We start from the raw sequence: 27,637 nt of genomic DNA on the forward strand, positions 1-27,637 counted from the left end.
CGTGGAGCGGCTGGGCCCGTGAGCCCTGGCTGCTGAGCCTGCGCGTCTGGAGCCTGTGCTCTGCAACGGGAGACGCCACGACAATGAGAGGCCTGCGTACCGAAAAAAAAAAAAAGTATGATGAGGATGTGGAGAAACTGGGGAGAATCCATCCTTGTACATTGTTGGTGGCAATATAGAATGGTATCGCCATGGTGGAAAACAGTATGGCAGTTCCTCAAAAAATTAAGAATAGAATTGCCATATGATCGAGCAATTCCACTTCTGGGTATATCCCCAAAGGAACTGAAAGCAAGGTATCGGAGCGAGTACACCCATGTTCATAGCAGCATTATCCACAACAGCTAAAACATGGGAGCAACCCAAGTGTCCATCAACAGATAAATGGATAAGCAAAATGTATATACTTAAAATTGACTATTATTCAGCCTTAAAAAGTAAGGAAATTCTGCAATATGCTACAACATGGATGAACCTTAGGGACATTCTGTGAAGTGAAATAAGCCAGTCACAAAAAGACAAATACTGTATGATTCCACTTATATGAGGTACTTAGAGTAGTCAAAGTCATAAAGATAAAGTGTAATGATGGTTGCTGGTGGGAGGGGAGACTGGGGAATTATTGTTTAACTGGTCTATAGTTTTACAAGTTATGGGGATGGATGGTGGTGATGGTTACACAACAATGTGAATATATATATATATATATATATTTTTTTTTTTTTTTTTTTTTTTTTTTTTTTTTTTTGCGGTACGCGGGCCTCTCACTGTTGTGGGCTCTCCCGTTGCGGAGCACAAGGCTCTGGACGCGCAGGCTCAGCGGCCATGGCTCACGGGCCCAGCCGCTCCGCAGCATGTGGGATCCTCCTGGACCGGGGCACGAACCCGTGTCCCCTGCATCGGCAGGCGGACTGTCAACCACGGCGCCACCAGGGAAGCCCTGAATATATTTAATACCACTGAACTGTGCCCTTAAACATGGTTAAGATGGTACATTTTATGCTAAGTGAATTTTACCACAACAAAAAATAAAATTAAAAAAACAGTGAGCCGCCTCTCCCCCAATACACATAAGTAACCTCATAAGTAACACACAGTTTAGTGCTTATGCATCATCCCTGGCCATCAAAGGTTGCAGAAACAATCCTGCTGTCCCTAAAATGCACACCAGAATGAAAACCCACAGAAATATACGATCAATCACCATGGCAACATACTTCCAATCGTCTTGAATCTGAAAGACAAAAACAAACATCATGAAAGAGGAAAAAATAAAGCAGGAAGGAAAAGGCAAGGTGGACACATTTTCAATATTGAATATCGAATAAATGGGTTTCAGTAGAAGAAGCCATTCTGCTTGCCAATATGCAAGAAACCTCTTTTTTCTAATGGATGTAGTCTGAGGAAGTCTACCATTCTCACGTTTCTCTTTATGCACTAGAGAAACAGGAATAAAATATCTGTCATATTAAATGTTTTAAATCAAATTTCTTAACATCTACATAACCCTTTTTTTCCCTAAAAATTGAATTCCAATTTATAAAGTTAGTTAAAACCAGTTAACTTGATTTACACCTCTGCAGGAGGATTCTGGGCCTTTGTTAGAATAGCTAATACAGTCCAACATAATTCAAAGTACTAGCTCTTATCCAGTTTTAGATACTAATTTCCTTGTAACGTCTGTTTCAAAAATGAAATAAGCACATCAGGGTAAGCCCATCATCACTCTTCCTCTCCCACCGCCCTCTCTCCACAATGCCCAACTAGCCAAGTATCATCTTCAATTAGAAGGCCAAAGTATCATGGAATTCCGTACAGTTACAGAACAGGTTCAAAATCAGAAATCAATGCTGACCATAAAGTAAAGATGGAAGAAAGAGCAAGACTAATTGTATATAAGACAGCTTCAATTTAGGCTTGAAATAGGAAGGAGAACTGCACATTAATTATACTAGACAACTCAGAAGGGAAACCATAATTGGACTGAGAAAAAGAGAACCCATAAATCAACTGATTTTGAAGAAATAATCACATAATAGAGAGGCAGCATGTGATTTAGTAATTTAATTAAGTGCACTGAAATGGGGCTGGGAGACAAGGATTTTATTTCACCATTATGAGCGTGAGTGAACATGTCCCTCTGATGACATTGAGAAGTCAGTGGATTAGAGCTATAATGCCCTATTTGCCACCGGTTACTTATTTGAATTCCTAAGACTTTGGGTGTAAAAGATTCCAATATACAATAGACGCTGTGATTCCTGCCAACCCCCTACTGGCTAAACCTCCTAGGGCCTAGGAGGCAGCGGGGTGGGAAAACCAAGACTTGTTATAATCCCAGCTCTGCTCCTTTCTAGGCACGAGAATCTGGGTAAATTATGTGACCTCTCTCAGCCTCAATTTCCTCCTTGGTGAATCGGGGATAAGAACAGTACCTAATTCAGAGAGCTGTTATGAGGAGTAAATGAAATATGTACCTGGCACAGGGTCCTTAATGAATAATACCTACTGATATTAATGCTGATTTTAAAAATGACCATTAACCAAGTATATATCTCCCTCTGAGAGCACTTCACATGGTTTAGCCTGGTGAAGAAAGAGGGGACTTGGGTTTTACACATGAATACAAACAGTGCTGCAAATAGAGCTGGGTGAAACTTAATTTTATGTCTAACTCTGAGTCTTTAAGGCACAAGGACACTGGTCATTCTCTGGAAACTTTGGCACTAATGATGCATGAACAGGTAGATGAGTGTTGGGCAGAATGGTGAACTAGCCCAAGCACTTGGCTCTGTTTCCCAGCCCAACCCTGGAGATGTCCCAGAAACAAGAGGAGACCGTGCCTTAAAGACTCTCAGAAACCTGGGCAGGTGTGGACTGCTGAGTGTGAGCATGCGGTTGGAAGAGGAGGGTCTCGGTGGAGGGAAGGACTGGGGAAGGCTTGGTTGTGCTCTTCTCTCCCCCAACCCTGTGCCTCTTTCCAGCCTGCCACTCCCAGCCCAGAGATGCAGGCAGGGCCACTTGTCAGCAAAGTAGGGCCTGGCTGAGGGGAAGAGCAGAGCAGAGGTGCCCACTGATTGGTGGGGCCTGAGGCTTCCCTCCTCGCTCCCCACATCAAAGATGAACAACTGCAGTTGAGTGAAAGGGACGTGGGGGAGCTCCTCACGGACAAGGTCAGCTGGAGGGGAGGAAACGCCCCTGAAGGGGCGTCTAGCCCAGTTTGTGGCCATGTGGGTCCTCTGCCTTGGGAAGCATGGGTTTGGGCCCCTCAAACACAGTTCAGTAAGGATGGCTGACACCCCCAGAAAAGGTGAGTTTACAGGCCCCCAATACACAAACTTAGGTATTTGAAAGAAAATTCATGGAACAGATAGGTTAAGAATTTAAACTAAACAAGACAGTCTTTTGAGACCATCCAGATAGTCACTGGATAGGAGAGAATATTGGAAACACGAAGTTAGGAACAAGCAGTGTTATAGAAGAATCAAGTGGAAATACAAGTGTGAACAACAGACAAGTCGCGATAAAGAACTCAAGAGCTGGGGTGACTGGCAAGGGTAAATACAGCCCCGGAAAGAAACAGGGAGGAGAGTAAGGACCTCACCTGGGGCAGCGATGTAAAAGAAAAGCTAGGAGATGGAGAAGCTGGGAGCAGAGGTATCCCATCTGTACAACAACAGTTCAGGGAAAGAGAAAAGAAGGGTGAACAGGAGATCTTTACAGAAATAACATTGATTTCCCCAGAGTTAAAGTGAGATGAAAAACCTTGGAATTAAATGGCTCACAGGAATGCCAAACAGACTAGGAGAGACCCACACCAACACGTTGTGTTTGGTGTCATTCGATTTCTCTACAAACAGAAAATTCTAATAGCTTCTAGATAGAATAGATTGCTTGCAAAGGAACAACATTCAGATTAACTTAAAACTTTTTCAGAAACGACACTGAGGCAAAAAGGCCATGGAGTGTTATTTAAGTATTTAAGGAAAAGAACTTCAACCCTAGAATTTCGTATCCAGCTAAACTCTCACTTAAAAGTGAGGGCACATAGGGTTCCCTGGTGGCGCAGTGGTTGAGAGTCTGTCTGCCGATGCAGGGGACACGGGTTCGTGCCCCGGTCCGGGAAGATCCCACGTGCTGCGGAGCAGCTGGGCCCGTGAGCCATGGCCGCTGAGCCTGTGCGTCCGGAGCCTGTGCTCCGCAACGGGAGAGGCCACAACAGTGACAGGCCTGCATACTGCAAAAAAAAAAAAAAAAAAAAAAAAAAAAGTGAGGGCACAATACAGTTTAAAAAAAAATTATTTATTTTTGTCTGTGTTGGATCTTCGTTGCTGTGTGCGGGTTTTCCCTTATTGCGGTGAGTAGGGTCTACTCTTCGTTGTGGTGCGTGGGCTTCTCATTGCGGTGGCTTCTCTTGTTGTGGAGCACGGGCTCTAGGCGCGTGGGCTCAGTAGTTGTGGCACACGGGCTTAGTTGCTCTGCAGCGTGTGGGATCTTCCTGCATGAGGGCTCGAACCCGTGTCCCCTGCATTGTCAGGCAGATTCTTAACCACTGCGCCACCAGGGAAGCCCCACAATACATTTTTAAGCTTACAGGCCCCAAAAGGTTTACCCATAAACAATCTTGAGAAGGCATGCCAACACAAAGAGATAAATCCAGGATACCATAAGTAGATGTGAGGGGTGACTATAGACCAAATAAAAAAAGGAAGGTCAAAAACCAAAACATATATTCATGAAAAACCAAAACTAAAGCTCTAGTAACACCCAGGTAGCCAAAGCAGTGAGGAAGATCAGAGGGGAAGGACAGTGGGGTGGGGGCAAAACACAGATACTTAAAAATGTAAGAGACCAATTGATATGGAAAACGGAACTTGAGCATGGGTTTAAATCAGTTAGGAAGAGCTAGCAGAAGAATAAAAATAAAGCACACGACTTTCAACCAGCAAAAAATATTCAAACTTTCTAGTAAACAGCAAGAACTGAGGCAAAAAAAAAGTAAATGGAAAACGTGAAATAAGATGGCCAAAATTTAACCCTAGAAAACAGTAATTACAACACATGTAAATAAATCATTGATCAGAAGTCTGACTCTAGTTGGAATGAATGAACTAACAGATATACATACATATAGATATATAGATATATCTCTCTATCTGTATCTGAACCAAACAAAACAAGTTGTATCAGGGTTATTAGCTCAAAAGATCATGGCTCTGATCTATGCACACCTCCAAGACCTCAAGAACAACTCATACAGTGGAACCAACTTCAAACGATCAGCCGTCAAAACCGTAAGACGGAGAGTATTAACATGAGACCACAAGCTCCCTAACTAGTTTTCTAACTTGTAACCCAATCCTAGCCCTAACTCTGAATTTAGAGTATTAAACACCTCACAAGTGTGAGCAAGTAGGGGTGACCAACACAAACAACTTGAAAAGAGAACAGCCAAGGCAGGTGACACGATGACACTCCTGTCCCTCTGGGATCTGGCGTGTCCAGGGACAGTCATTCACAGGCTCTCAGCACCCTCAGGAGATGGCTCTGGGAGAACCAAGCCTGTTCATTCCAAGTGCCTAGGAGCCCAGGACAGTTAAAACCAACCAAGTTGGAGCCAGGGAATTAGGAAATTAAAATACCTCTAGAAAACTCTATGTAAACAGCAGCATGTCCGTCACACAGTAAGAGAGAAAGAAGGCATCCTTCAGACAGCCCAACTCTCCTCAGAGCACTGAGTAGGCATCTTTATTCTAACACCTGCCACCCTTTCATAAACAGGTTGCAATCCACTGGATGGTGGTCCAGATTTCTGCTTTCTCTGGAAAAACAATGGGACCACATTCATCTGTGGTAACAGATGACCAGAAGTGAGCAGTGGCTGCCCCTTGAGATGAACCATGTGCCTCTAGCTGGCCACATTCAGGCTATTTCACTAATTTACCTTCCTGGCATTTCAGCTGTGACTTCCCTTTCAGTAACATTTTTTTTTTTACTCTCTGCCTCCGTCACACATCTTGTGGAAACTCTAACGCTAACTAAAACCCTCGTGAAACTCTTAACACCTTATATGGTTCCTAGTAAATAATTTTTGGAATAAAGATAGTTTCTAATAGCCTGACAAAGACGATGGGTACTTAGATCTCAATCTTTAGTAAATTATCACTCAAAAGAAGTGATTATTTTAAAAAGAAAGGGTAGAGAATATCTGCAAAAGTGAGTAGTGTTAGACAAATGAGATTCTCTAATCATGTACTTAATGTCCAACAACTGCTTCAGGGACTTCCTGGTGCTCCAGTGGTTAAGACTTCGACTTCCAATGCAGGGGGTGTGGGTTCGATCCCTGGTCCCGGAGCTAAGATCCCATGTGCCACAGGGCCAAAAAACCAAAACATAAAACAGAAGCAATGTTGTAAAAAATTCAATGAAGACTTGAAAAAAAAAAACAACCAACCAACTGCTTCAACTGAATTTAAAGGAGGGCCTGACTTTTTGGCTCAATTTCTGGTATCAGTGGGAGGTTTTGCATTGTTACAGTCACAAGTGGGCTCAGAGTTGCTCAGATGGGTGGGGTGAGGACACGGGGCCCCTGTTGCTATCTCCCTCCTGTCTCATCTACTTTAACATGCCGTTCACAGCTGAATAAAAGAGGCTCCAGACATTTCCTACCAACATTAATTACCTACAGTGCATCAGGAGCTGAAATTATCTGGTAATTAGCTCTTTGCTAATAATCAACTTAAAACAGGACCAGTTAATTTTAAAGCAGAGCTTCTTAAAAAATTATTGAACATGATTCTGGTAACCTTGGGGGTAAACAGTGTGGGAACAGCCAAACACATAAGTGTAAAGCTTCCCCATTACTAATACCTATCACTAGTTCTAGCATAAGATTTTTGAAGGAAATACAAGTTCACCCAATTAAAAAAAGATGGGCAAGAGTGTGAATAGATAGTTCACAAAAGAAGATATCCAAATGGCCAATAAGCATATGAAAAAGAGCCCTAATCATTAGTCCACAGGGACAAGAAAGGCCACTTCACCCCCGTTTGGCAAGGGTGAGGATGGGCAGCAGCTGGAACTCTCGGACATTGCCAGGGGGCATGTCAATCAGCTCAAACCCTTTGGAAACCTGACAGTGTCCACTAAAGTGAAAAATACACCTCTCCAGTGATCCAGCAATTCCACCCCTAGGAATATAGCCAGGAGAAACGAGTGTATATATTCACCAAAAGATATGTATAAATTTATAGCAGCTTTATTCATATCGCCCCAAACTGGAAATAACCAAATGTCCAACAACTGTAGAATGAATAAACAGAGGCGGTGTCGTCATACTGTAGAATCTTACACACCAATAACCAACCAAAAGGATAAACCTCAGACATCTTTGTACACTTTGCTGAATGAAAGAAGTCTGATATGAAAGTTTATGCTATGCGATTCCACGTATATGAAGTTCAAGAATAGGTAAAATTAATTAACATAAAAGACGTCGGAATCAGTGGTTACTGAGGAGGGAGGGAGGGGGTTACTGACTGGGGAGGGGCACAAGGGAACCCTCTGGGGCACTGGAAATGTTCTATACCTTTACCTAGATCATGGTTATGTGGGTGTACACATAATGTAAAAATTCACTGAGATGTAGATTTAAGAGGTGTGTACTTTATGTAAATTACTCTTAAAGGGGAGTAGGGAGACACAACGAGTAAAGTTTAAAATGTCAGCTCAGCTGATCAATACTAATTGGAGATCATCTGGCCTCATGCCCTCTTCCAGCCTACCTCCTAATCCACTCACTCAGCATCAGGTGTTCCAATGGCCCAAACTGCTGGCAGCCCAGCAGCTAAATGCAGGGCACCACATACTCACAACCTTTATCATCCCATTTTACAGATGAAAAGACAGACTGACAGAGGTGAGGCGGTGTATCCAAGGATAAATAACTGGTAAATGAGGAGCTGGTCTGAACACAAGCCACTGATGCCAGTCTAATTCCTTGCCCACAAGGAACCAATACAATGTTTGTTGAATGAATGAATGACCAATGTAATAACAGACATATCCTTACCTCTTTGGCTTCATTCTGTGCTTTCATATTTTCAGCAATATACTTGACACTTTGGATAGCTTCTTTGATTTCTGGTGACAGAGCAGAGAGGGACAGCACGGCATTGACGGATTCAGAACTGGAGCTTCTCGTGAGATTGGCACTGAAATTCAGGATTTTTACCCTGCGGTGGTGGCAGTGGCTACATAGCTCATCCTGGCAGGGGTAGCCTTCTTTGCAGCTCTTGGACTCTATGTGGCTGAAGCAATTCAGGTTTGAGAGCTCAGCGCTATTGAAGGGTCTTGGCCTCTGAGTGTTACCCTCACTGCTTGCCGGCCTGGTCATGAACATGACCCTGGGAAGAAAGTTCAAGAATATGGTCTTCACCCACATGGGCATCGTGTGTGTGGTGGGGGTCCTGTAGTGCACGTTGAGCACGAAGACGGTGATGACGATGGACAAGGTTACAAAAATCATGGTGAACAGGAGGTACTCGCCGATCAGGGGAATCACCAGAGAGGTGGACGGGATGGTCTCAGTGATCACCAGCAGAAACACAGTCAAGGAGAGGAGGACCGAGATGCAGAGGGTCACCTTCTCGCCGCAGTCGGAGGGCAGGTAGAAGACAAGCACAGTCAGGAAGGAGATGAGCAGGCAGGGGATGATGAGGTTGATGGTGTAGAACAGGGGCAGGCGCCGGATGTACAGCGAGTACGTGATGTCCGTGTAGATCTCCTCGCAGCAGTTGTACTTGATGTCATGTTTGTAGCCTGGGGCTTTGATGATGGCCCACTCACCACTCTCCCAGTAGTCCCTGAGGTTCATGGAGGAGCCGATCAGGACCAGGTCGATTTTTGCCTTGTCGTAGGACCAAGAACCAAACTTCATGGTGCAGTTCTGGTAATCGAATGGGAAGTAGGTCACATCGATTTTGCACGAGCTCTTAAAGATGGCCGGGGGGATCCAAGTCACTTCTCCCGTGTACTTGAGTAAAGCTTTGGTCTTGTCGTCCACCTGGAAATCCCCAACAGCACTGCGGAGACAAAGAGGAGGTGTGCGGCACACAGGTCATTACCATGTGGTCAGCTAGCCCAGCTTCTCACGCTGCCAGCAGGTAAACGGCAAGTAACGATTTGTAAAACTGCAGAATATGAGAGCTCAAAGTGCTGTAAAAGGTCTCGCAGTTCACCATCCCATTTACCAATGGGGATACTGAAGCCCAGGACCCCCCAACCCCCAACGATCTGACACACTCATCAGCCCCCACCCTGGGGCACGTCATGGGTTCATTCCACACCATACAACTCCCAGCTTGATATATATGGAGACACTCCCAAATGCCAGAGATTTTTTTCTCCTTTAATTGAAGAAATAAAAGAAATGAATGAAAGTGGTCATCAGAGGCAGGTGTTTAGGTGACCTTGGGGATATTTGCCACTCGCTGTCCCTATGGTTTGGCCCTGGTAATGCCTCCTCATTCTGTCTGCATTGGGAGCCCAATGTGTGTACACACACGGATGTCAAACCAGACCGTGGACCTGGAAGGGGCTGCAGAGACCACCGTAGGAGCCCACTGCCATTAAACTGAGCCTGTTAGATGGGTCTATTACCAGGCCCTATCTCTGGACCCTGGTTCTACCGTTTACCAAACTCCCCATTCCTCCCTGCACTGTTTTAGAATGAATAATCATGTTTTCTGATTCCTTGTCTTTCAAACCCAGCATGACAGGTTCCTTTGCCTTCTGTGTCCCTATCCTTCCCCATGTTCCTTCTCCCTTCTGTTTAGCTATGTGCGCCCTTTCTATGCAGAGACATACATTATTCCTAGAATTGGCTTGTTGGCATTTATCAGCTGGTTTGTGCAGTGGAAGATTTGCTGATGACCAGCTCAACACCCCGTCCAAGCTCACATCTGAGCATGAAGCCAGCCGGTCCTCATGACAATGGCCTCGCCCAGTGAAAGCTCTTGACATTTCCGTGGGTCAGCCCTGTTGATTTCTTAGAGTTCTGCATTTGAAGGCATGTATGTCCTTCTAAAGGGAGCAACCACTATACCCATTTGCCTGAAGAGCTGGAAAAAAAAAAAAAAAAACACAAACCTATACATTTAGGGATATCCTGTCTGGTTGTTACTGGATAGCACTGTGTGAAGACAGGAGGGGGCGTGTCCGGGGTGTGTCTCCTTGCTGGTCTCTGGCCCTCCCACCGTCACATGCGTCTGTCGAGCAGGACAGTCGTTACATGTGAAGGGTTGATGTCAAATCCACTACCCGCCTTCACTCCAGCCAGCTGGGTTGTCCCAAAGGTGCCCTGCTGTGTTTATATGTTCTTAGCCCCACTTTATCCTACTGGGCCCTCAATTCCCCACAAGAAGAGGATTCCCAGCTCCAGGAGGAAAGGAGGGGTATGAGAAGTGGGGAGGGGGTGGGGACCCACACGGCCCCAAGTGGACTTGACCATGTTGGGCACCAAGGAGTCCTGGGAGGCTGGCCTACATTACGCAGAGGGCTGAGAGGACCCCTGGGAAGGCAGAGGCCTCCAGAACAACTTTCCTTAGGCATCTGGATCAACAAAATGGACCTTCAGAGCCCAGGGACTAGTCCACTGGCCTGCCCCCTATTTCTGTACATAAATTTTTATTGGAGCACACAGCCATACCCATTTGTGGTCTATTGTCTGCAGCTACTTTTAAGCTACAAGGGCAGGACTGAGTAGCTGCGACAGAGACTCTAAGGCCCACAAAGCCTAAAATACTTAACTACCTGGCCCTTCACAGGAAAGCTTCATGATCCCTGCTTTAGTCTGATCCCCTCATTTTACCGACGAGGAAACTGAAGGTCAGAGGGCAGGACTGGCTTGCTCAGGGTCCCACACAGAGTCTGTGGCAGGGCCTTGACCAGTCGGAACTTGAGTCCTCAAGTCTGTGTGTCCAAAAGGCCAAACACTGGAGATCAGCTTACCTTGGTTGCTGGGGCACATGTCTGCTATTTTCCAGGGATCCTGGTCACTGTGGCGGCTGCCTACAGACCCCCACAGCTGTGTCTGCCCAGACCAGGAGGCCTGCTTGCTGACAGCGTCAGCGGCCTAGCTCTGCCACCAGGAGACAGAAGATGAAGACCTCGCTGGGTACCAGGGTCTGGCAGAGCCCCAGCCACAGAGAGGGTGCTCGGTAAGTACTAGCTGACTGAACGGATGACCAAAAAGATAAATGAAGCTCTCACCCCCCTGGATGCCCAAGAGATGGTTGGCAGCAGGGGTCAGCAAAGGGGGAAAGGTCTCACTCAGCCAGTGTGTTGCTGAACCACGTGAGCTGATTAAAAAAAGAAAAGGCAGGGTGGGTGCAAATGATTAGTTGAGGTATCACTTTAATAGAAGGAAAGAGTAAGAGCTGAAGTGGGGCGAGGGTGGTGAGTGGTATGAGAAAGATCACGATGGCATCCGTTTCTTTAACCTTTCCAAATTTCCTCAGAAAAACAGGGCAACAAGATAGCAAAAGAAAAATCCCACTGCCCACGTGGTCAACAAAGTTAGGTTACGTGGAACTCTAAGAACCTCAGGTGTGAGAGAGTGGGGTTGAACCACTACCACCAGTGGGACCTGCGTGGGATTCGGGTGGGGTTAGCTGCTGTGGAGGTGGCTGAGGGAAGAGGAAGGGAAGTTCTCCTGTCCCGAGAGCCCCAGACAGAAATCACCAAGAGGTATCTGCCCCTCAAAAAAGAGGACCCCGCTCTGCACTGCATCTTCAGCAAGGGGAATGGTGAAACAGAGAGGGCACCACAGGTGCCAGTTTGTGGGAGAGGACAAAACGATGGGGAGCCACCAGGGTCTGCAGAGGAGGCTGGGCTGGGCTCGATCTCAGAAACACCTCCCACCCCAACTGCCTTCCAGAAGGGCAGAGACCCACCCAGAAAAAAGCTGCATAGGGTAGGCTTCAAATTGAACAGCGTGGGAAACTGAGGGTAAGAAAAAGAAGATGGTTGAGAAAGTAGAGAAGCAGGTGTCTAGAAGTGGCAGCTCTCAGACTGTGGAGGTGGCTACACGGAGTATTTAAATGCTTCAAGGGAACCACTTGAGGAGGGAACTCCCAAGCAGGTGACACAAGAGACCCACCCTTACCCACTCCCATCCCCTCTGGGAACCTGTCCTAAAAGTACAACAAAGGCCATCTATTTAAACAAGAGCAACAGAAAAGGATTAGACTGAACCTCATATTAACATATTGTAAGAAAAATATGAAAAGTAATTGAATGACAATAACATACAAACAGACAAGTGCACACCGCAAAAATATAACCTCAGAGCAGATGAAACTGATAATCTGACATTACAAATTAAGGTAATAGAAAGAACGATCTTTAGAAACTTTGAAAGAGCAGCATAAATTAGAAATAGAAAAGTTAAGAATTTGGGTAAGCAATAGGAGGATGAATAAAGAACTGACAGAACTTAGGAAAGAACGGGAAGAAAGAAATTTAAAAAATCATTTTAGAAATAAAAACTAAAACGTAACAAGCAGCACACACCATGGAAAGTATTGTGATGAAAATAAAAAACAGAAAGGAGAAAAAAAATTCTTTTAAATCAAAAAGAGACAAAGAAAAAGAATGTGAGAGAAAATAATATGGAAAGAATATAGGTAAAGCAGTTCAAATATATGTGAAAATGGAGTTCCTGGAGAGATAAAGCAATAGAACATCTGAAGAACTCTAATTCACAAAACATTTACTGGAATAAAAGAAGGCTTATTATGTACATGGTACAGAGTAAAACAACTAGATTTTAAGGGTAAAATAAAGGGTAAAATATCTTTGGGTTACCCAAGAAAAAGAACAACGCCCTTGTAAACAAGCTGAATATGAATCCCAATTCATCCAGAACAGTCCTGGTTTACATCTGTGGTCCTGGCACACGTATTCATAGAGTCCCTTTACTCTCCCCAAAGTCACCAGATTTTACAAGAAAAAAAGAAAATAAGACTGGCAATCATTTTTGACAGCAACACTTCATACCAGAACATGAGTCAGCATTTTTAAGGTTTTCATGGAAGGAAAGTATGAGTGAAGGATTTTATATCAGCAAATGACCTAAGAGTATTACCTAAAAAGGCTACAATGAGTTATGAACTTGTAAGAACTTAGGGTACACTGTGTCCACGAACACTTTCTGAGGATTCTACTAGAGAACGAACTTCAAAGAACAAAAACATGGCAGGAGAAACTGGCATAAGAAGGTAAAAAGTGTTTCTAGTGTGTTGAAATGAAAAGAAACTCTCACCCGAGGTTCAGAGAAACTGAAGTTTTAGTTAGGAGAGAGGAATTGAAGGATAGTCTCTAAATCTTATTTTCAGCTTTAGATTCCAAGGAAATTCCTTATGATATTTGCTCCTCTCCATATCCGATGGAAGCTTTTCACTATGTCTCTCAGTATTGTTAAAAGCACACATCCCTAAAGTACCCCAGCTGTTCACCCAAGATTGCCAGCAAGAAAACAGCTATGAAATGCAAATCATAAGATTAAGATCTGTGCCCACTTTCTTAATTCTAGCTTAGCAAAAATTCTTACCACCCTGCTCAGCTCCTTAAGAGCCTTTGGACCAGGAGATTTCTACAAACCAGTTAATTTATCTCCTGTCCCAGTTCTTTAAGGACCAATTTACAAGTTGCATGAAAGAAACACATTTATGAATGCTGTCTTTTCTTGGAAAAGCAGTAAACAAAACACGGACCTCTAAGAGTTTTATAGTTTCTGGCCTTCCATTTAGGTCTTTAATCCATTTTGAGTTTATTTTTGTGAATGGTGTTAGGGAGTGTTCTAATTTCATTCTTTTACATGTAGCTGTCCAGTTTTCCCAGCACCACTTGTTGAAGAGGCTGTCTTTTCTCCATTGTATATTCTTGCCTCCTTTATCAAAGATAAGGTGACCATATGTGTGTGGGTTTATCTCTGGGCTTTCTATCCTGTTCCATTGATCTCTATTTCTGTTTTTGTGCCAGTACCATACTGTCTTGATTACTGTAGCTTAAACCATAATTCAAAAAGAGTCACGTACCACAGTGTTCATGTTCAGCTCTATTTACAATAGCCAGGACATGGAAGCAACCTAAGTGTCCAGCGACAGATGAATGGATAAAGAAGATGTGGCACATATATACAATGGAATTACTCAGCCATAAAAAGAAATGAAACTGAGTTATTTGTAGTGAGGTGGATGGACCTAGAATCTGTCATACAGACCGAAGTAAGTCAGAAAGAGAAAGACAAATACCGTATGCTAACACATATATATGGAATCTAAAAAAAAAAAACGTTATGAAGAACCTAGGGGCAGGACAGGAATAAAGACGCAGACCTACTAGAGAATGGACTTGAGGACATGGGGAGGGGGAAGGGTAAGCTGGGACAAAATGAGAGAGTGGCATGGACATATATACACTACCAAATATAAAATCGATAGCTAGTGGGAAGCAGCCACACAGCACAGGGAGATCAGCTCAGTGCTTTGTGACCACCTAGAGGGGTGGCATAGGGAGGGTGGGAGGGAGGGAGACGCAAGAGGGAAGAGATATGGGGATATATGTATATGTACATGTACAGCTGATTCACTTTGTTATAAAGCAGAAACTAACACACCATTGTAAAGCAATTATACTCCAATAAAGATGTTAAAAAAATTAAAAAATTATAAAAATAAAAACACGGACCATCTTTGGAGTAAAGAACACTTCTCTTTTAACCCATGAATAGAAAGTGGGATTCAACCAAAAACGTAGCTTCTCTAGTCCCAATACGAACAGTAAAACATATTGATTCGTACTAATTCGGCATACAAACCTAAACACAGAATGCTTTAAAATCTGATTAGACTAATTCTATACGAAGTGTTTTGTTGAAAAATGCTCAGTGGTTTTTTAAGACATTAGAACTCCAGAGATAAAGCACAGTTACAAAACTGAAGTCTGTCAATACCTGGAGAACAAACTAGTACATACTGTAAAATACCAATTAAAATTATGTTTGTCTAATAACAGAGGTTAAATGTGGAAGGTGTCAGGTTTGTATGGGCTTATGAAAGAGGCAGGTTTTGTAGGTGCCACAATGGGCAGATTCAGATAGGCAGAGGAAGAACCTTTGAAAGAGAGAGAAAGGCGCAGCTTCCTGTGGCTGGTGGGCAGATGCACGTGTGCAGTGTGAGGCAGGGGCAGGGAGCATTCGTTGGGTGAGTAAAAGAATGAAGCTTGGAGAGGAACCAAGATGCTGGAGTAGAAGGACGTGCTCTCACTCCCTCTTGCAAGAACACCAGAACCACAACTAGCTGCTGGACAATCATCAACAGGAAGACACTGGAACTCACCAAAAAAGATACCCCACATCCAAAGACAAAGGAGAAGCTACAATGAGATGGTAGGAGGAGTGCTATCACAGTAAAATCAAATCCCATAACTGCTGCGTGGGTGACTCACAGATTGGAGAACACTTATACTGCAGAAGTACACCCACTGGAGTGAAGGCTCTGAGCCCCATGTCAGGCTTCCGAACCTGGGGGTCCGGCAACAGGAGGAGGAATTCCTAGAGAATCAGACCTTGAAGCCTAGTGGGAATTGACTGCAGGACTTTGACAGGACTAGGGGAAACAGAGACTCCACTCTTGGAGGGCACACACAAAGTAGTGTGCACATCAGGACGCAGGGTAAGGAGCAATGACCCCAGGGGAGACTAAACCAGACCAACCTGCTAGTGTTGGAGGGTCTCCTACAGAGGCGGGGGGGGGGGGTGCTGTGGCTCACCGTGGGGACAAGGACACTGACAGCCGAAGTTCTGGGAAGTATTCCTTGGCGTGAGCCCTCCCAGAGTCTGTCATTAGCCCCACCAAAAGCCCAGGTAGGCTCCAGTGTTGGGTTGCCTCAGGCCAAACAACCAACAGGGAGGGAACCCAGCCCCACCCATCAACAGTCAAGCGGATTAAGTTTAACTGAGCTCTGCCCAACAGAGCAACAGTCAGCTCTACCCAGCACCAGTCCCTCGCATCAAGCCTCTTAGATAGCCTCATCCACCAGAGGGCAGAGAACAGAAGCAAGAAGAATTACAAGCCTGCAGGCTGTGGAACAAAAACCACATTCACAGAAAGACAGACAAGATGAAAAGGCAGAGGGCTATGTACCAGTTGAAGGAACAAGATAAAACCCAAGAAAAACAACTAAATGAAGTGGAGATAGGCAACCTTCCAGAAAAAGACTTCAGAATAATGATAGTGAAGATGATCCAGGACCTCGGATAAAGAATGGAGGCAAAGGTAGAGAAGATGCAAGAAATGTTTAACAAAGACCTATAAGAATTAGAGAACAAACAGAGATGAACAATACAATAACTGAAATGAAAACTACACTAGAAGGAATCAATAGCAGAATAACTGAGGCAGAAGAACAGATAAGTGAACTGGAAGACAGAATGGTGGACTTCACTGCTGCGCAACAGAAAGAAGAAAAAAGAATGAAAAGAAATGAAGACAGCCTAAGAGACCTCTGGGACAACATTAAATGCAACAACATTCACATTACAGGGGTCCCAAAAGGAGAAGAAGAGAAAAAGGACCAGAGAAAATATTTGAAGAGATTATAGTCGAAAACTTCCCTAACATGGGAAAGGAAATAGCCATCCAAGTCCAGGAAGCACAGTGAGTCCCATACAGGATAAACTGAAGGAGAAACACACGAGACACATAGTAATCAAACTGGCAAAAATTAAAGACAAAGAAAAATTATTAAAAGTAGCAAGGGAAAAATGACAAATAACATGCAAGGGAACTCCCATAAGGTTAACAGCTGATTTCTAAGCAGAAACTCTACAAGCCAGAAGGAAGTGGCATGATATACTTAAAGTGATGAAAGGGAAGAACTTACAACCAAGATTACTCTACCTGGCAAGGATCTCATTCAGATTCGATGGAGAAATCAAAACCTTTACAGACAAGCAAAAGTTAACAGAATTCAGCACCACCAAACCAGCTCTACAACAAATGCTAAAGGAACTTCTCTAAGTGGGAAACACAAGAGAAGAAAAGGACCTACAAAAACAAACCCAAAACAATTAAGAAAATGGTCATAGGAACATACATATTAATAATTACCTGAAATGTGAATGGATTAAATGCTCCAACCAAAAGACACAGGCTTGATGAATGGATACAAGACCCATATATATGCTGTCTACAAGAGACCCACTTCAGATCTAGGGACACGTACAGACTGAAAGTGAGGGAATGGTGAAAGATATTCCATGCAAATGGAAATCAAAAGAAAGCTGGAGTAGCTATACTCATATCAGATAAAATAGACTTTAAAATAAAGAATGTTACAAGAGACAAGGAAGGACACTACATAATGATCAAGGGATCACTCCAAGAAGAAGATATAACAATCATAAAGATATATGCACCCAACATAGGAGCACCTCAATACATAAGGCAACTGCTAACAGCTCTAAAAGAGGAAATCGACAGTAAAACAATAATAGTGGGGGACTTTAACACCTCACTTACACCAATGGACAGATCATCCAAAATGAAAATAAATAAGGAAAAGGAGCTTTAAATGACACAGTAGACCAGATAGATTTAATTGATATTTATAGGACATTCCATCCAAAAACAGCAGATTACACTTTCTTCTCAAGTGCACACAGAACATTCTCCAGGATAGATCACATCTTGGGTCACAAATCAAGCCTCAGTAAATTTAAGAAAAGTGAACTCATATCAAGCATCTTTTCTGACCACAATGCTATGAGATTAGAAATGAATTACAGGGAAAAAAACGTAAAAAAGACAAACACTTGGAGGCTAGACAATATGTTACTAAATAACCAAGGGTTCACTGAAAAAATCAAAGAGGAAATCAAAAAATACCTAGAGACAAATGACAATGAAAACACAATGATCCAAAACCTATGAGATGCAGGAAAAGCAGTTCTAAGAGGGAAGTTTATAGCTATACAAGCCTACCTCAAGAAACAAAAAACTCAAGTAAACAATCTAACCTTACACCTAAAGGAACTAGAGAAAGAAGAACAAACAAAACCCAAATTTAGCAGAAGGAAAGAAATCATAAAGATCAGAGCAGAAATAAATGAAATAGAAACAAAGAAAACAATAGCAAAGGTCAATAAAACTAAAAGCTGGTTCTTTGAGAAGATAAACAAAATTGATAAACCATTAGCCAGACTCAACAAGAAAAAGAGGGAGAGGACTCAAATCAATAAAATTAGAAATGAAAAAGAAGTTACAACAGACATGGCAGACATACAAAGCATCCTAAGAGACTACTACAAGCAACTCTATGCCAATAAAATGGACAACCAGGAAGAAATGGACAAATTCTGAGAAAGGTATAACCTTCCAAGACTGAACCACGAAGAAACAGAAAATATGAACAGACCAATCACAAGTAATGAAATTGAAACTGTGATTAAAAATTTTCCAACAAAGAAAAGTCCAGGACCAGATGGCTTCACAGGTGAATTCTACCAAACATTTAGAGAAGAGCTAACAGCCATCCTTCTCAAACTCTTCCAAAAAACTGCAGACGAAGGAACACTCCCAAACTCATTCTCTGAGGCCACCATCACTCTGATACCAAAACCAAACAAAGATACTACCAAAGAAAAAAATTACAGACCAATATCACTCTGAACACAGATGCAAAAATCCTCAACAAAATACTGGCAAACAGAATTCAACAACACATTAAAAGGATCATACACCATGATCAAGTGGGATTTATCCCAGGAATGCAAGGATTCTTCAGTATACGCAAATCAATCAATGTGATACACCACATTAACAAAATGAAGAATAAAAACCATATAATCATCTCAATAGATGCAGAAAAAGCTTTTGACAAAATTCAACACCCATTTATGATAAAAACTCTCCAGAAAGTGGGCATAGAGGGAACCTACCTCAACATAATAAAGGCCATATATGACAAACCCACAGCAAACATCATTCTCAATGGTGAAAACCTGAAAGCATTTCCTCTAAGATCAGGAACAAGACAAGGATGTCCACTCTCACCACTATTATTCAACATAATTTTGGAAGTCCTAGCCATGGCAATCAGAGAAGGAAAAGAAATAAAAGGAATACAAATTGGAGAAGAAGAAGTAAAACTGTCTCTGTTTGCAGATGACATGATACTATACATAGAGAATCCTAAAAATGCCACAAGAAAACTACTAGAGCTAATCAATGAATTTGGTAAAGTTGTGGGATACAAAATTAATGCACAGAAATCTCTTGCATTCCTATACACTAATGATGAAAAATCTGAAAGAGAAATTATGGAAACACTCCTGTTTACCATTGCAACAAAAAGAATAAAATACCTAGGAATAAACCTACCTAGGGAAAAAAAAGACCTATATGCAGAAAACTATAAGACACTGATGAAAAACATTAAAGATGATACAAACAGATGGACAGATATACCATGTTCTTGGATTGGAAGAAACAATATCGTGAAAATGACTATACTACCCAAAGCAATCTACAGATTCAGTGCAATCCCTATCAAATTACCAATGGCATTTTTTATGGAACTAGAACAAATCATCTTAAAATTTGTACGGAGACACAAAAGATTCCGAATAGTCAAAGGAGTCTTGAGGGGAAAAACGGAGCTGGAGGAATCAGTCTCCCTGACTTCAGACTATACTACAAAGCTACAGTAATCAAGACAATATGGTACTGGCACAAAAACAGAAACATAGATCAATGGAACAAGATAGAAAGCCCAGCAATAAACCCACGTGCCTATGGTCAACTAATCTATGACAATGAGGCAAAGATATACAGTGGAGAAAAGACAGTCTCTTCAATACGTGGTGCTGGGAAAACTGGACAGCTACATGTAGAAGAATGAAATTAGGACACTCCCTAACACCATACACAAAAGTAAACTCAGGGCTTCCCTGGTGGCGCAGTGGTTGAGAGTCCGCCTGCTGATGCAGGGGACACGGGTTCGTGCCCCGGTCCGGGAAGATCCCACATGCCGCAGAGCAGCTGGGCCCGTGAGCCATGGCCGCTGAGCCTGCGCGTCTGGAGCCTGTGCTCCGCAACGGGAGAGGCCACAACAGTGAAAGGCCCACGTACCGCAAAAAAACAAAACAAAACAAACAAAACAAAACAAAAATAAACTCAAAATGGATTCGAGACCTAAATGTAAGACTGGACACTATGAAACTATTAGAGGAAAACATAGGCAGAACACTCTATGACATAAATGACAGCAAGATCTTTTTTGATCCACCTCCTAGAGTAATGGAAATAAAAACAAAAATAAACAAATGGGACCTAATGAAATTTCAAAGCTGTTGCACAGCAAAGGAAACCATAAACAAGACGAAAAGACAACCCTCAGAATGGGAGAAAATATTCGGAAACGAATCAACAGACAAAGGATTAATCTTCAAAATATATAAACAGCTCATGCAGCTCAATATTAAAGAAACAAACAACCCAATCCAAAAATGGGCAGAAGACCTAAATAGACATTTCTCCAAAGAAGATATACAGACTGCCAACAAACACATGAAAGAATGCTCAACATCATTAATCATTAGAGAAATGCAAATCAAAACTACAATGAGATATCATCTCACACCAGTCAGAATGGCCATCATCAAAAAATCTAGAAACAGTAAATGCTGGAGAGGGTGTGGAGAAAAGGGAACACTCTTGCACTGCTGGTGGGAATGTGAATTGGTTCAGCCACTATGGAGAACAGTATGGAGGTTCCTTAAAAAACTACAAATAGAACTACCATATGACCCAGAAATCCAACTACTGGGCATATACCCTAAGAACACCAAAATTCAAAAAGAGTCATGTACCAAAATGTTCATTGCAGCTCTATTTACAATAGCCCGGAGATGGAAACAACCTAAGTGCCCATCATCGGATGAATGGATAAAGAAGATGTGGCACATATATACAATGGAATATTACTCAGCCATAAAAAGAAACGAAATTGAGCTATTTGTAATGAGGTGGATAGACCTAGAGTCTGTCATACAGAGTGAAGTAAGTCAGAAAGAGAAAGACAAATACCGTATGCTAACACATATATATGGAATTTAAGAAAAAAAAATGTCATGAAGAACGTAGGGGTAAGGCAGGAATAAAGACGCAGACCTCCTAGAGAAAGGACTTGAGGTTATGGGGAGGGGGAAGGGTGAGCTGTGACAGGGCGAGAGAGAGTCATGGGCATATACACACTAACAAATGTAGTAAGGCAGATAGCTAGTGGGAAGCAGCCGCATGGCACAGGGATATTGGCTCGGTGCTTTGTGACAGCCTGGAGGGGTGGGATAGGGAGGGTGGGAGGGAGGGAGACGCAAGAGGGAAGACATATGGGAACATATGTTTATGTATGACTGATTCACTTTGTTATAAAGCAGAAACTAACACACCATTGTAAAGCAATTATACCCCAATAAAGATGTTAAAAAAAAAAAACCACAATGAGGTACCATAACACACTATTAAAATGTCTAAAACTGAAAACGCTGATCATATGAAGTGTGATGAAGATGTGGAATAAGTGGAACTCTCCTACATGCTGGTAGAATGTCAAATGGAACAACCACTTTGGAAAATAGTTCGGCAGCTTCTTAAATAAACATACATTTACTATATAATCCTGTCATTCCACTCATAAGTATTTGCCCAAGAGAAAAGAAAATATACACCCACACAAGAACTAAGACACAAATGTTCACAGCACTTTTATTTGTAAGGGCCCCAAACGGGACACAGTCTAAATATCCATCGCCAGGTGAATGGTAAACAAATTGTGGTGTATTCCTACAATAGATATACTCAGCAATAAGAAGGAGCAAAATATTGATGCATGGAGCAACATGAATGAGTATGAAAATAATTATGCCAGGGCTTCCCTGGTGGCGCAGTGGTTGAGAATCTGCTTGCCAATGCAGGGGACACAGGTTCAAGCCCTGGTCTGGGAGGATCCCCCATGCCGCGGAGCAACTAGGCCCGTGAGCTACAACTACTGAGCCTGCGCCTCTGGAGCCTGTGCTCCACAACAAGAGAGGCCGCGATAGTGAGAGGCCCGCGCACCACAATGAAGAGTGGCCCCCGCTCGCCGCAACTAGAGAAAGCCCTCGCACAGAAACAAAGACCCAACACAGCCATAAATAAATAAATTAATCAAAAAATAATAATAATAATTATGCCAATTATGCCGAGTGAAAGGAGCCAGACAAAAAGAAAGAATATCTACTGTATTGTTCCATGTATATACAATTCTAGAAAATGAAAACATCTATAATGGCAGAAGGCAGATCAGTGATTGCCTAGGGATGGGGTATGGTGACAGGGAGGTGGAGCGAGGGATGCTAAAGGGGTGATAAGTTCACTTATCTTGGTGGTGGTTGTGGTTTCATGGGTATGTACATGTGTCACAAAGCTTATATTGTATACTTTAAATACCTGAGGCTAACTGCATGTCAATGCTACCTCAATAAAGTTTAAAAGTGTGAAAAAAAAAATACACATGCACCCCAATGTTCATTGCAGCACTATTTACAATAGCCAGGTCATGGAAGCAGCCTAAATGCCCATCAACAGACAAATGGATAAAGAAGATGTGGTACCCTATATACAATGGAATATTACTCAGCCATAAAAAGGAACGAAATTGAGTCATTTGTTGAGACGTGGATGGATCTAGAGACTGTCATACACAGTGAAGTAAGTAAGAAAGAGAAAAGCAAATATAGTATATTAACGCATGTATGTGGAACCTAGAAAAATGGTACAGATGAACCCGGTTTGCAGGGCAGAAGTTGACACACAGATGTAGAGAACGAACATATGGACACCAAGGGGGGAAAACCACGGTGGGGTGGGGATGGTGGTGTGCTGAATTGGGCGGTTGGGATTGACATGTATACACTGATGTGTTTAAAATTGATGACTAATAAGAACCTGCAGTACAAAAAAACAAACAAAAAAAACAACTAATACTAAACTTTCTTTGGGTTATTTGTATGGAAATATATTAATATAAATGATTCAAACATTACATGAAATTTCTAAAAATCTTATATTTTCTGGTATAATGTTAGAAGTCATAATTCTAGTTATTACTTTAAAATGTATATCTCAGAAATAACTAAATTTCCTTGTCAATTGCATTATTATGAACTTTCATATCTTTAACCGTGGTAATATTTAAGTCTTTTGTCATTTACAGAGAGTTCTGGGTGTACTCTGATGCTTTCGCAAAATGTTCCTATAAAAGGGTTTCATCTTCAAGGAATTCATGGAAAAGACTCTGACAAGTACAGGTTTCTGGTAACTGACTATAGTGCTGAACTGAATGAATAAGCATTTTCAGAACTCTAATGGAAAACTGATGAACTCATAAAAGTGCTAACAAAAGATCAAGATGAAAAAAAATTAATTACATGGGACTGAGTGAACTGATGAGGATGATTACAATTTTTGTGATTTTCTGTTTGAATAATAAAAAAAAAATCCCACAAGGACTCAGAGGCAAAAAATATACAAATCAATTTTCACTGCAAAGTAAAGGAGCTGTTACAGTGGAGGATTACTGGACTGAATGTCAACATTATGACAGTACGAGTGTGTTTCGTGTTTGGTAGTTGCAATCATTGTTGCTTTTGTTGTGGTCATCCATTAAAAAAAAAGAATGAAGCTTTCCTGTGGTCTAACCATGGGGCGTGGCTACAGCCTGACTTACAGGGATGGTCAGGTCCTGCCTTGGTGAATTAAGCCCACCCCCATGTGTTTCCTTCCTTGCCCTTCCTCCAGTCTGTAATTGCATATTTGGATACTGTAACTCATTCCTGTCTTCCCTGGTGTGTCTGATAAACTCCTAGAGGCAAGGGGGAGGGTATCTATCTTGTGCCACAGTATCTCTAGGACCTGGCACATAGTAGGTCAATAAATACCTGCAGAATGAACCAAATGAATGGAGCTCTCTTGGAAAAGGTCCCAGGAAGACCAGGCTGTAAAGCACAGCAGGCCAAGGACCCAGGTCCAGGCTGACAGCCCTGAGAGGTGGGGGCCACCAAGCACCTTACTTGTTATACAGCACAATGTCTGGCTTCCAGATCTTCTGTGCAGGGACACGCATGAACTCCGCTCCATTGTAGTCGGAGGGGTTCCACTTCAGCTTGTAGTCATTCCAGATCTGGGGGGAGAAGGCAAGGAGGGAGAGGGGGGCAGTGGAAGGACAAGCATGGTTTTACTTCTTTTGACACCACTCATCTTGGTGACCTCCCCACCTCGGCTGCACGTCAGAGCCGCCTCTGCAATGCAGACCACACTGGCCCATTCCTCATGTGGGTGCTAGTGGGGAGACAGCACTGGGCTGAGTGTGCAGGCCGCCTCCTAGCTGCCCCCATGAGTGGGGCAAGCCCAGCCCCCATCAATCAGTCAGGACCACTAGGGCTTTCTCCAGTCATTTCCAGGTCCAGGTCCCTGCCTTAAGCTCCTGCTGTTTACATTCCTGAAACGGCTTGGACATGCCATCAGGCCCCAGTAACGGCGCTCATGACACACAGAACCCTCTTCCACCTCCGGGTTGAGCAGGGTTGGCCTCTGAAGGGTCTGGGGAAGGAGCCATGATCCCACCAGGGCCCAGGAAGTGTTTGGGTGTAGAGGCTGGGGGATGTGAGGCCTGAGCACCTGAGGGGAGAGAGGTGAAGCTGTGGCTGGAGGGAACGTGTACCATAGGGCTGTGAGTGGGCACCGTGCCCATCTGGCTTGCCAGCCTCCTAGGAAGGAAGGCTGCATGAGCTGAGTGTCCAGTGGGCTGAGCTGGTGGAAGGATCACCCTTAGGCCAGTGAGTTATCTGTCCATGTCTGCACAAAGCCTCCCTGGGGAGAACATGTGGAAGCCCATTTCTTTGGTCCCAATCTGAACAGGAAAATCCAGAACCCCAGCTCCCACCCCCCCCCCCCATCAACAACAAGGATGAGTTTTTAGCAAGAGGAAGGGGAAGAGGTGCCTCAGGCGCCACCCTAGAGTCGGGGCCAGGGCTCCAGGCCCGGGTCAGCCCCATTTTGTCTGAGCATGGAGGTCTCTCTTTCCAGGACGCAGTCTATCGTCTGTGACTTGAGGGGCTGGGCCCTGCAGTCTTTCCACAGGGGTGCAGAGCAGTGCATATGACCCCAAGCCCAGGTAGAGACAGACCAGCCAGTCAGTGGACCTCAATCTGGGTCCACAGGAATGAAGTAGGCGTTTTGGCCCTTGGTTCACAGACAGCAAATAAAGCAGTCACCACCAGAGGACAGCAGTGCCCAGGGTCTGGTCACTTACTTGCTTGAGCCACAGGTTGGTCTCCATGATCTGGTTTACTTCATCCTAGAAAGAGAGATTAAAGTAGATGGTGAATTACAAAAACAAGGCTGGTTCTGGGAAAGGCTATTCCAGAAGCTCCATACCCCACGGCCACGGCTTGTGGCTCTGGCACTCACCACCTTCACCAGCTGAGACATGGACACTTCAAACTGGATGATGACTGGGTCAGACACATTGGCCACTGGCCGGATGATCTCATTGTAATCTTCGAACAGCCGCTCAAACAGACGATGCTCGGCGTCGGAGGCTCTGGCCACTGAGGGAAGTAGCCCTGTCAGATCCTGGGGAAGTCACTTTTCCCCTCACCAGGGACACCATCCACCTACAGCTTCCTCTCCATCTGCTGAGGGTACTCTCTGGAACTCCAGACTTTCAGACTAGTCCTACTCCTTGAAGTTAAAGACTAGGAAACTGAGGCCCAAGAGAGAAGGGATTCCATCAGGTCACACACATTCGTTGAGAAGCACAATGATTACAAGCCTGGGCTCTGAATTTGGATAGATCTGGTGCAAATCCTGACAGAATCCTTGTGAGCTGTGTGAGCTTAGGCAAGTGGCTTAACCTCTCTAAACCTCATTTCCTTCATCTGTGAAAGATTATAAATGTATCCACCTCTTAGGGTTGTTATGAGTGAAGTGCTTTGCTCCATGCAGGCATATGGTAAGAGCTCAGGAACCGTCCTCACCATCTTTGTTACTGCACGGCAGCAGCGTGATCCAAATGCAATCTGCCCGCATACAGCCACAATGGAGAGACGACCAGTCCACTCCCAGGGCAGGAGTACCCCTGGGCCCGAGGGAGACTACAACCTAGGACTGGGGCTTTCCTTCTTCCCACCCAGGACCCTGTAGGGGTTTGGCCACCAAACATCTTAGAAGCGGGTGCCTACGTGGCTCCCATGCTCTCAGAGTGCGACCCACGGTTCCTGCTGATGCTGTCTTCACATCCTGATCAAAGACCCTTCCCTCTCTGAAACCCTTGGGGACCCTCTTTGTTTATAAGCCACACTCCAGGCATCTTGAGTCAGCTGTCTGCTGCTTCTCACAGATCTGGGAAAAATCTGGCGAGGGGATGAGGGGAATCCTTTAAGTCCAACCCAACTTCTCCAGGGATTTTGACTGTCCCCTAACCCCCCGCCAAATAAAGAAGGGGCCACATTCAGGAGCTCCGTGGGGAGTGTTCAGCACTCTGAGTAGTGGGGGCCTCAGCACCGGAGGGGCAGGAACAGCGCTCTGAGTGCATGGTCACAACGTGTTCTCCCAACACACCCTCCCAGCTGCAGGGACCGCCTGCAGCCCTGCCAAATCCCTCGTCCCCTGGTATCTACCACCCCTCCCAGGACACTCAAAAGCCTTTCTATCAGGGCCGGCTTCTCCCTAACAGGCTCCCCTTAGAGACCGGGCAGAAGGCGAAGGCGGGGAGGTGCCAGGAGTGCGGAGAGGCGAGGACAAGGAGGAGAGGCTGGCGCCCCTTAACGACTCCCCTCTGCCCCAGGTGGCCTTGATCAAACCTTGAGCCCTCTCTGGCCTCAGCTTCCCCAGCTATTCGTAAAACGAGGAGGTGGGCGGGATGCAGACAGTGGAACCCGCGGCCTGGGCGCGTCAGTTCAGCACCCAGTGCGCCAAGCAGGACAATGGGCAGGGCCGAGACTCGAATCTGTAACGCTGGGCTGTGGAAGGAAGAGCCCCAGTGCGGGCCCTCCCCGCGCCTCCAGGGAACGCACAAATCACTCTCAAGGAGGGGCCCGCCGAGGGGAAAACACGCACACCCCACCTAACTCGCCGCCGGGCCGGAGCCAGTCCACGCGAGTTTCGGGTCCCCAGCCACGGCGCCCTTCTCCCCACCTCCTCGCGCTGCGCTCCGGGCCGCATCCCCTTCGGACCCCGCTCAGGCTGGGCGCCCGTCCCTCCAGTCCCCCTCGCCCCGCGCGCGTACCTGGCAGCAGCAGCAGCACCAGAAATAGCAGCAGCGGCGGCGGCGCCCAGGGAGGCAAGAGCTTCGCGACGCGGACTCCGCGCGGCTGGGCGCCCATGGCTGGTCTGCCCTCTGGCCAGAGGTTCCGCGCTGACCGGGCGGGCGGCGTGGGGCGGAGGGCAGACCGAGCAGAGCTGGACGGTCGGGAGCCGGCGGGACAGTGGCGGAGACAGACTCGCCTGGCCGGGCTCCAGGCGCTGCCCGC

At 44.6% G+C, this 27,637-nt stretch overlaps 1 protein-coding gene across 1 annotated transcript; it reads right to left on the reverse strand.

The window, feature by feature from the left end:
• Positions 1 to 883: 883 nt before the first annotated feature.
• On the reverse strand, positions 884 to 27,490 carry CHRNA3 (cholinergic receptor nicotinic alpha 3 subunit). Its single transcript, XM_060005546.1, has 6 exons — positions 27,394 to 27,490; positions 25,575 to 25,714; positions 25,417 to 25,461; positions 24,176 to 24,285; positions 8,072 to 9,083; positions 884 to 1,234 (listed from the first exon to the last, which is right to left on the reverse strand). Exons 1-6 carry the CDS (start codon positions 27,488 to 27,490, stop codon positions 1,106 to 1,108), a joined length of 1,533 nt encoding a protein of 510 aa, XP_059861529.1. The 3' UTR covers positions 884 to 1,105.
• Between the last annotated feature and the right edge of the window lie 147 nt (positions 27,491 to 27,637).

Source organism: Delphinus delphis, chromosome 2 (assembly GCF_949987515.2).
Source record: "Delphinus delphis chromosome 2, mDelDel1.2, whole genome shotgun sequence".
In the NCBI taxonomy this organism is placed as follows: domain Eukaryota; kingdom Metazoa; phylum Chordata; class Mammalia; order Artiodactyla; family Delphinidae; genus Delphinus; species Delphinus delphis.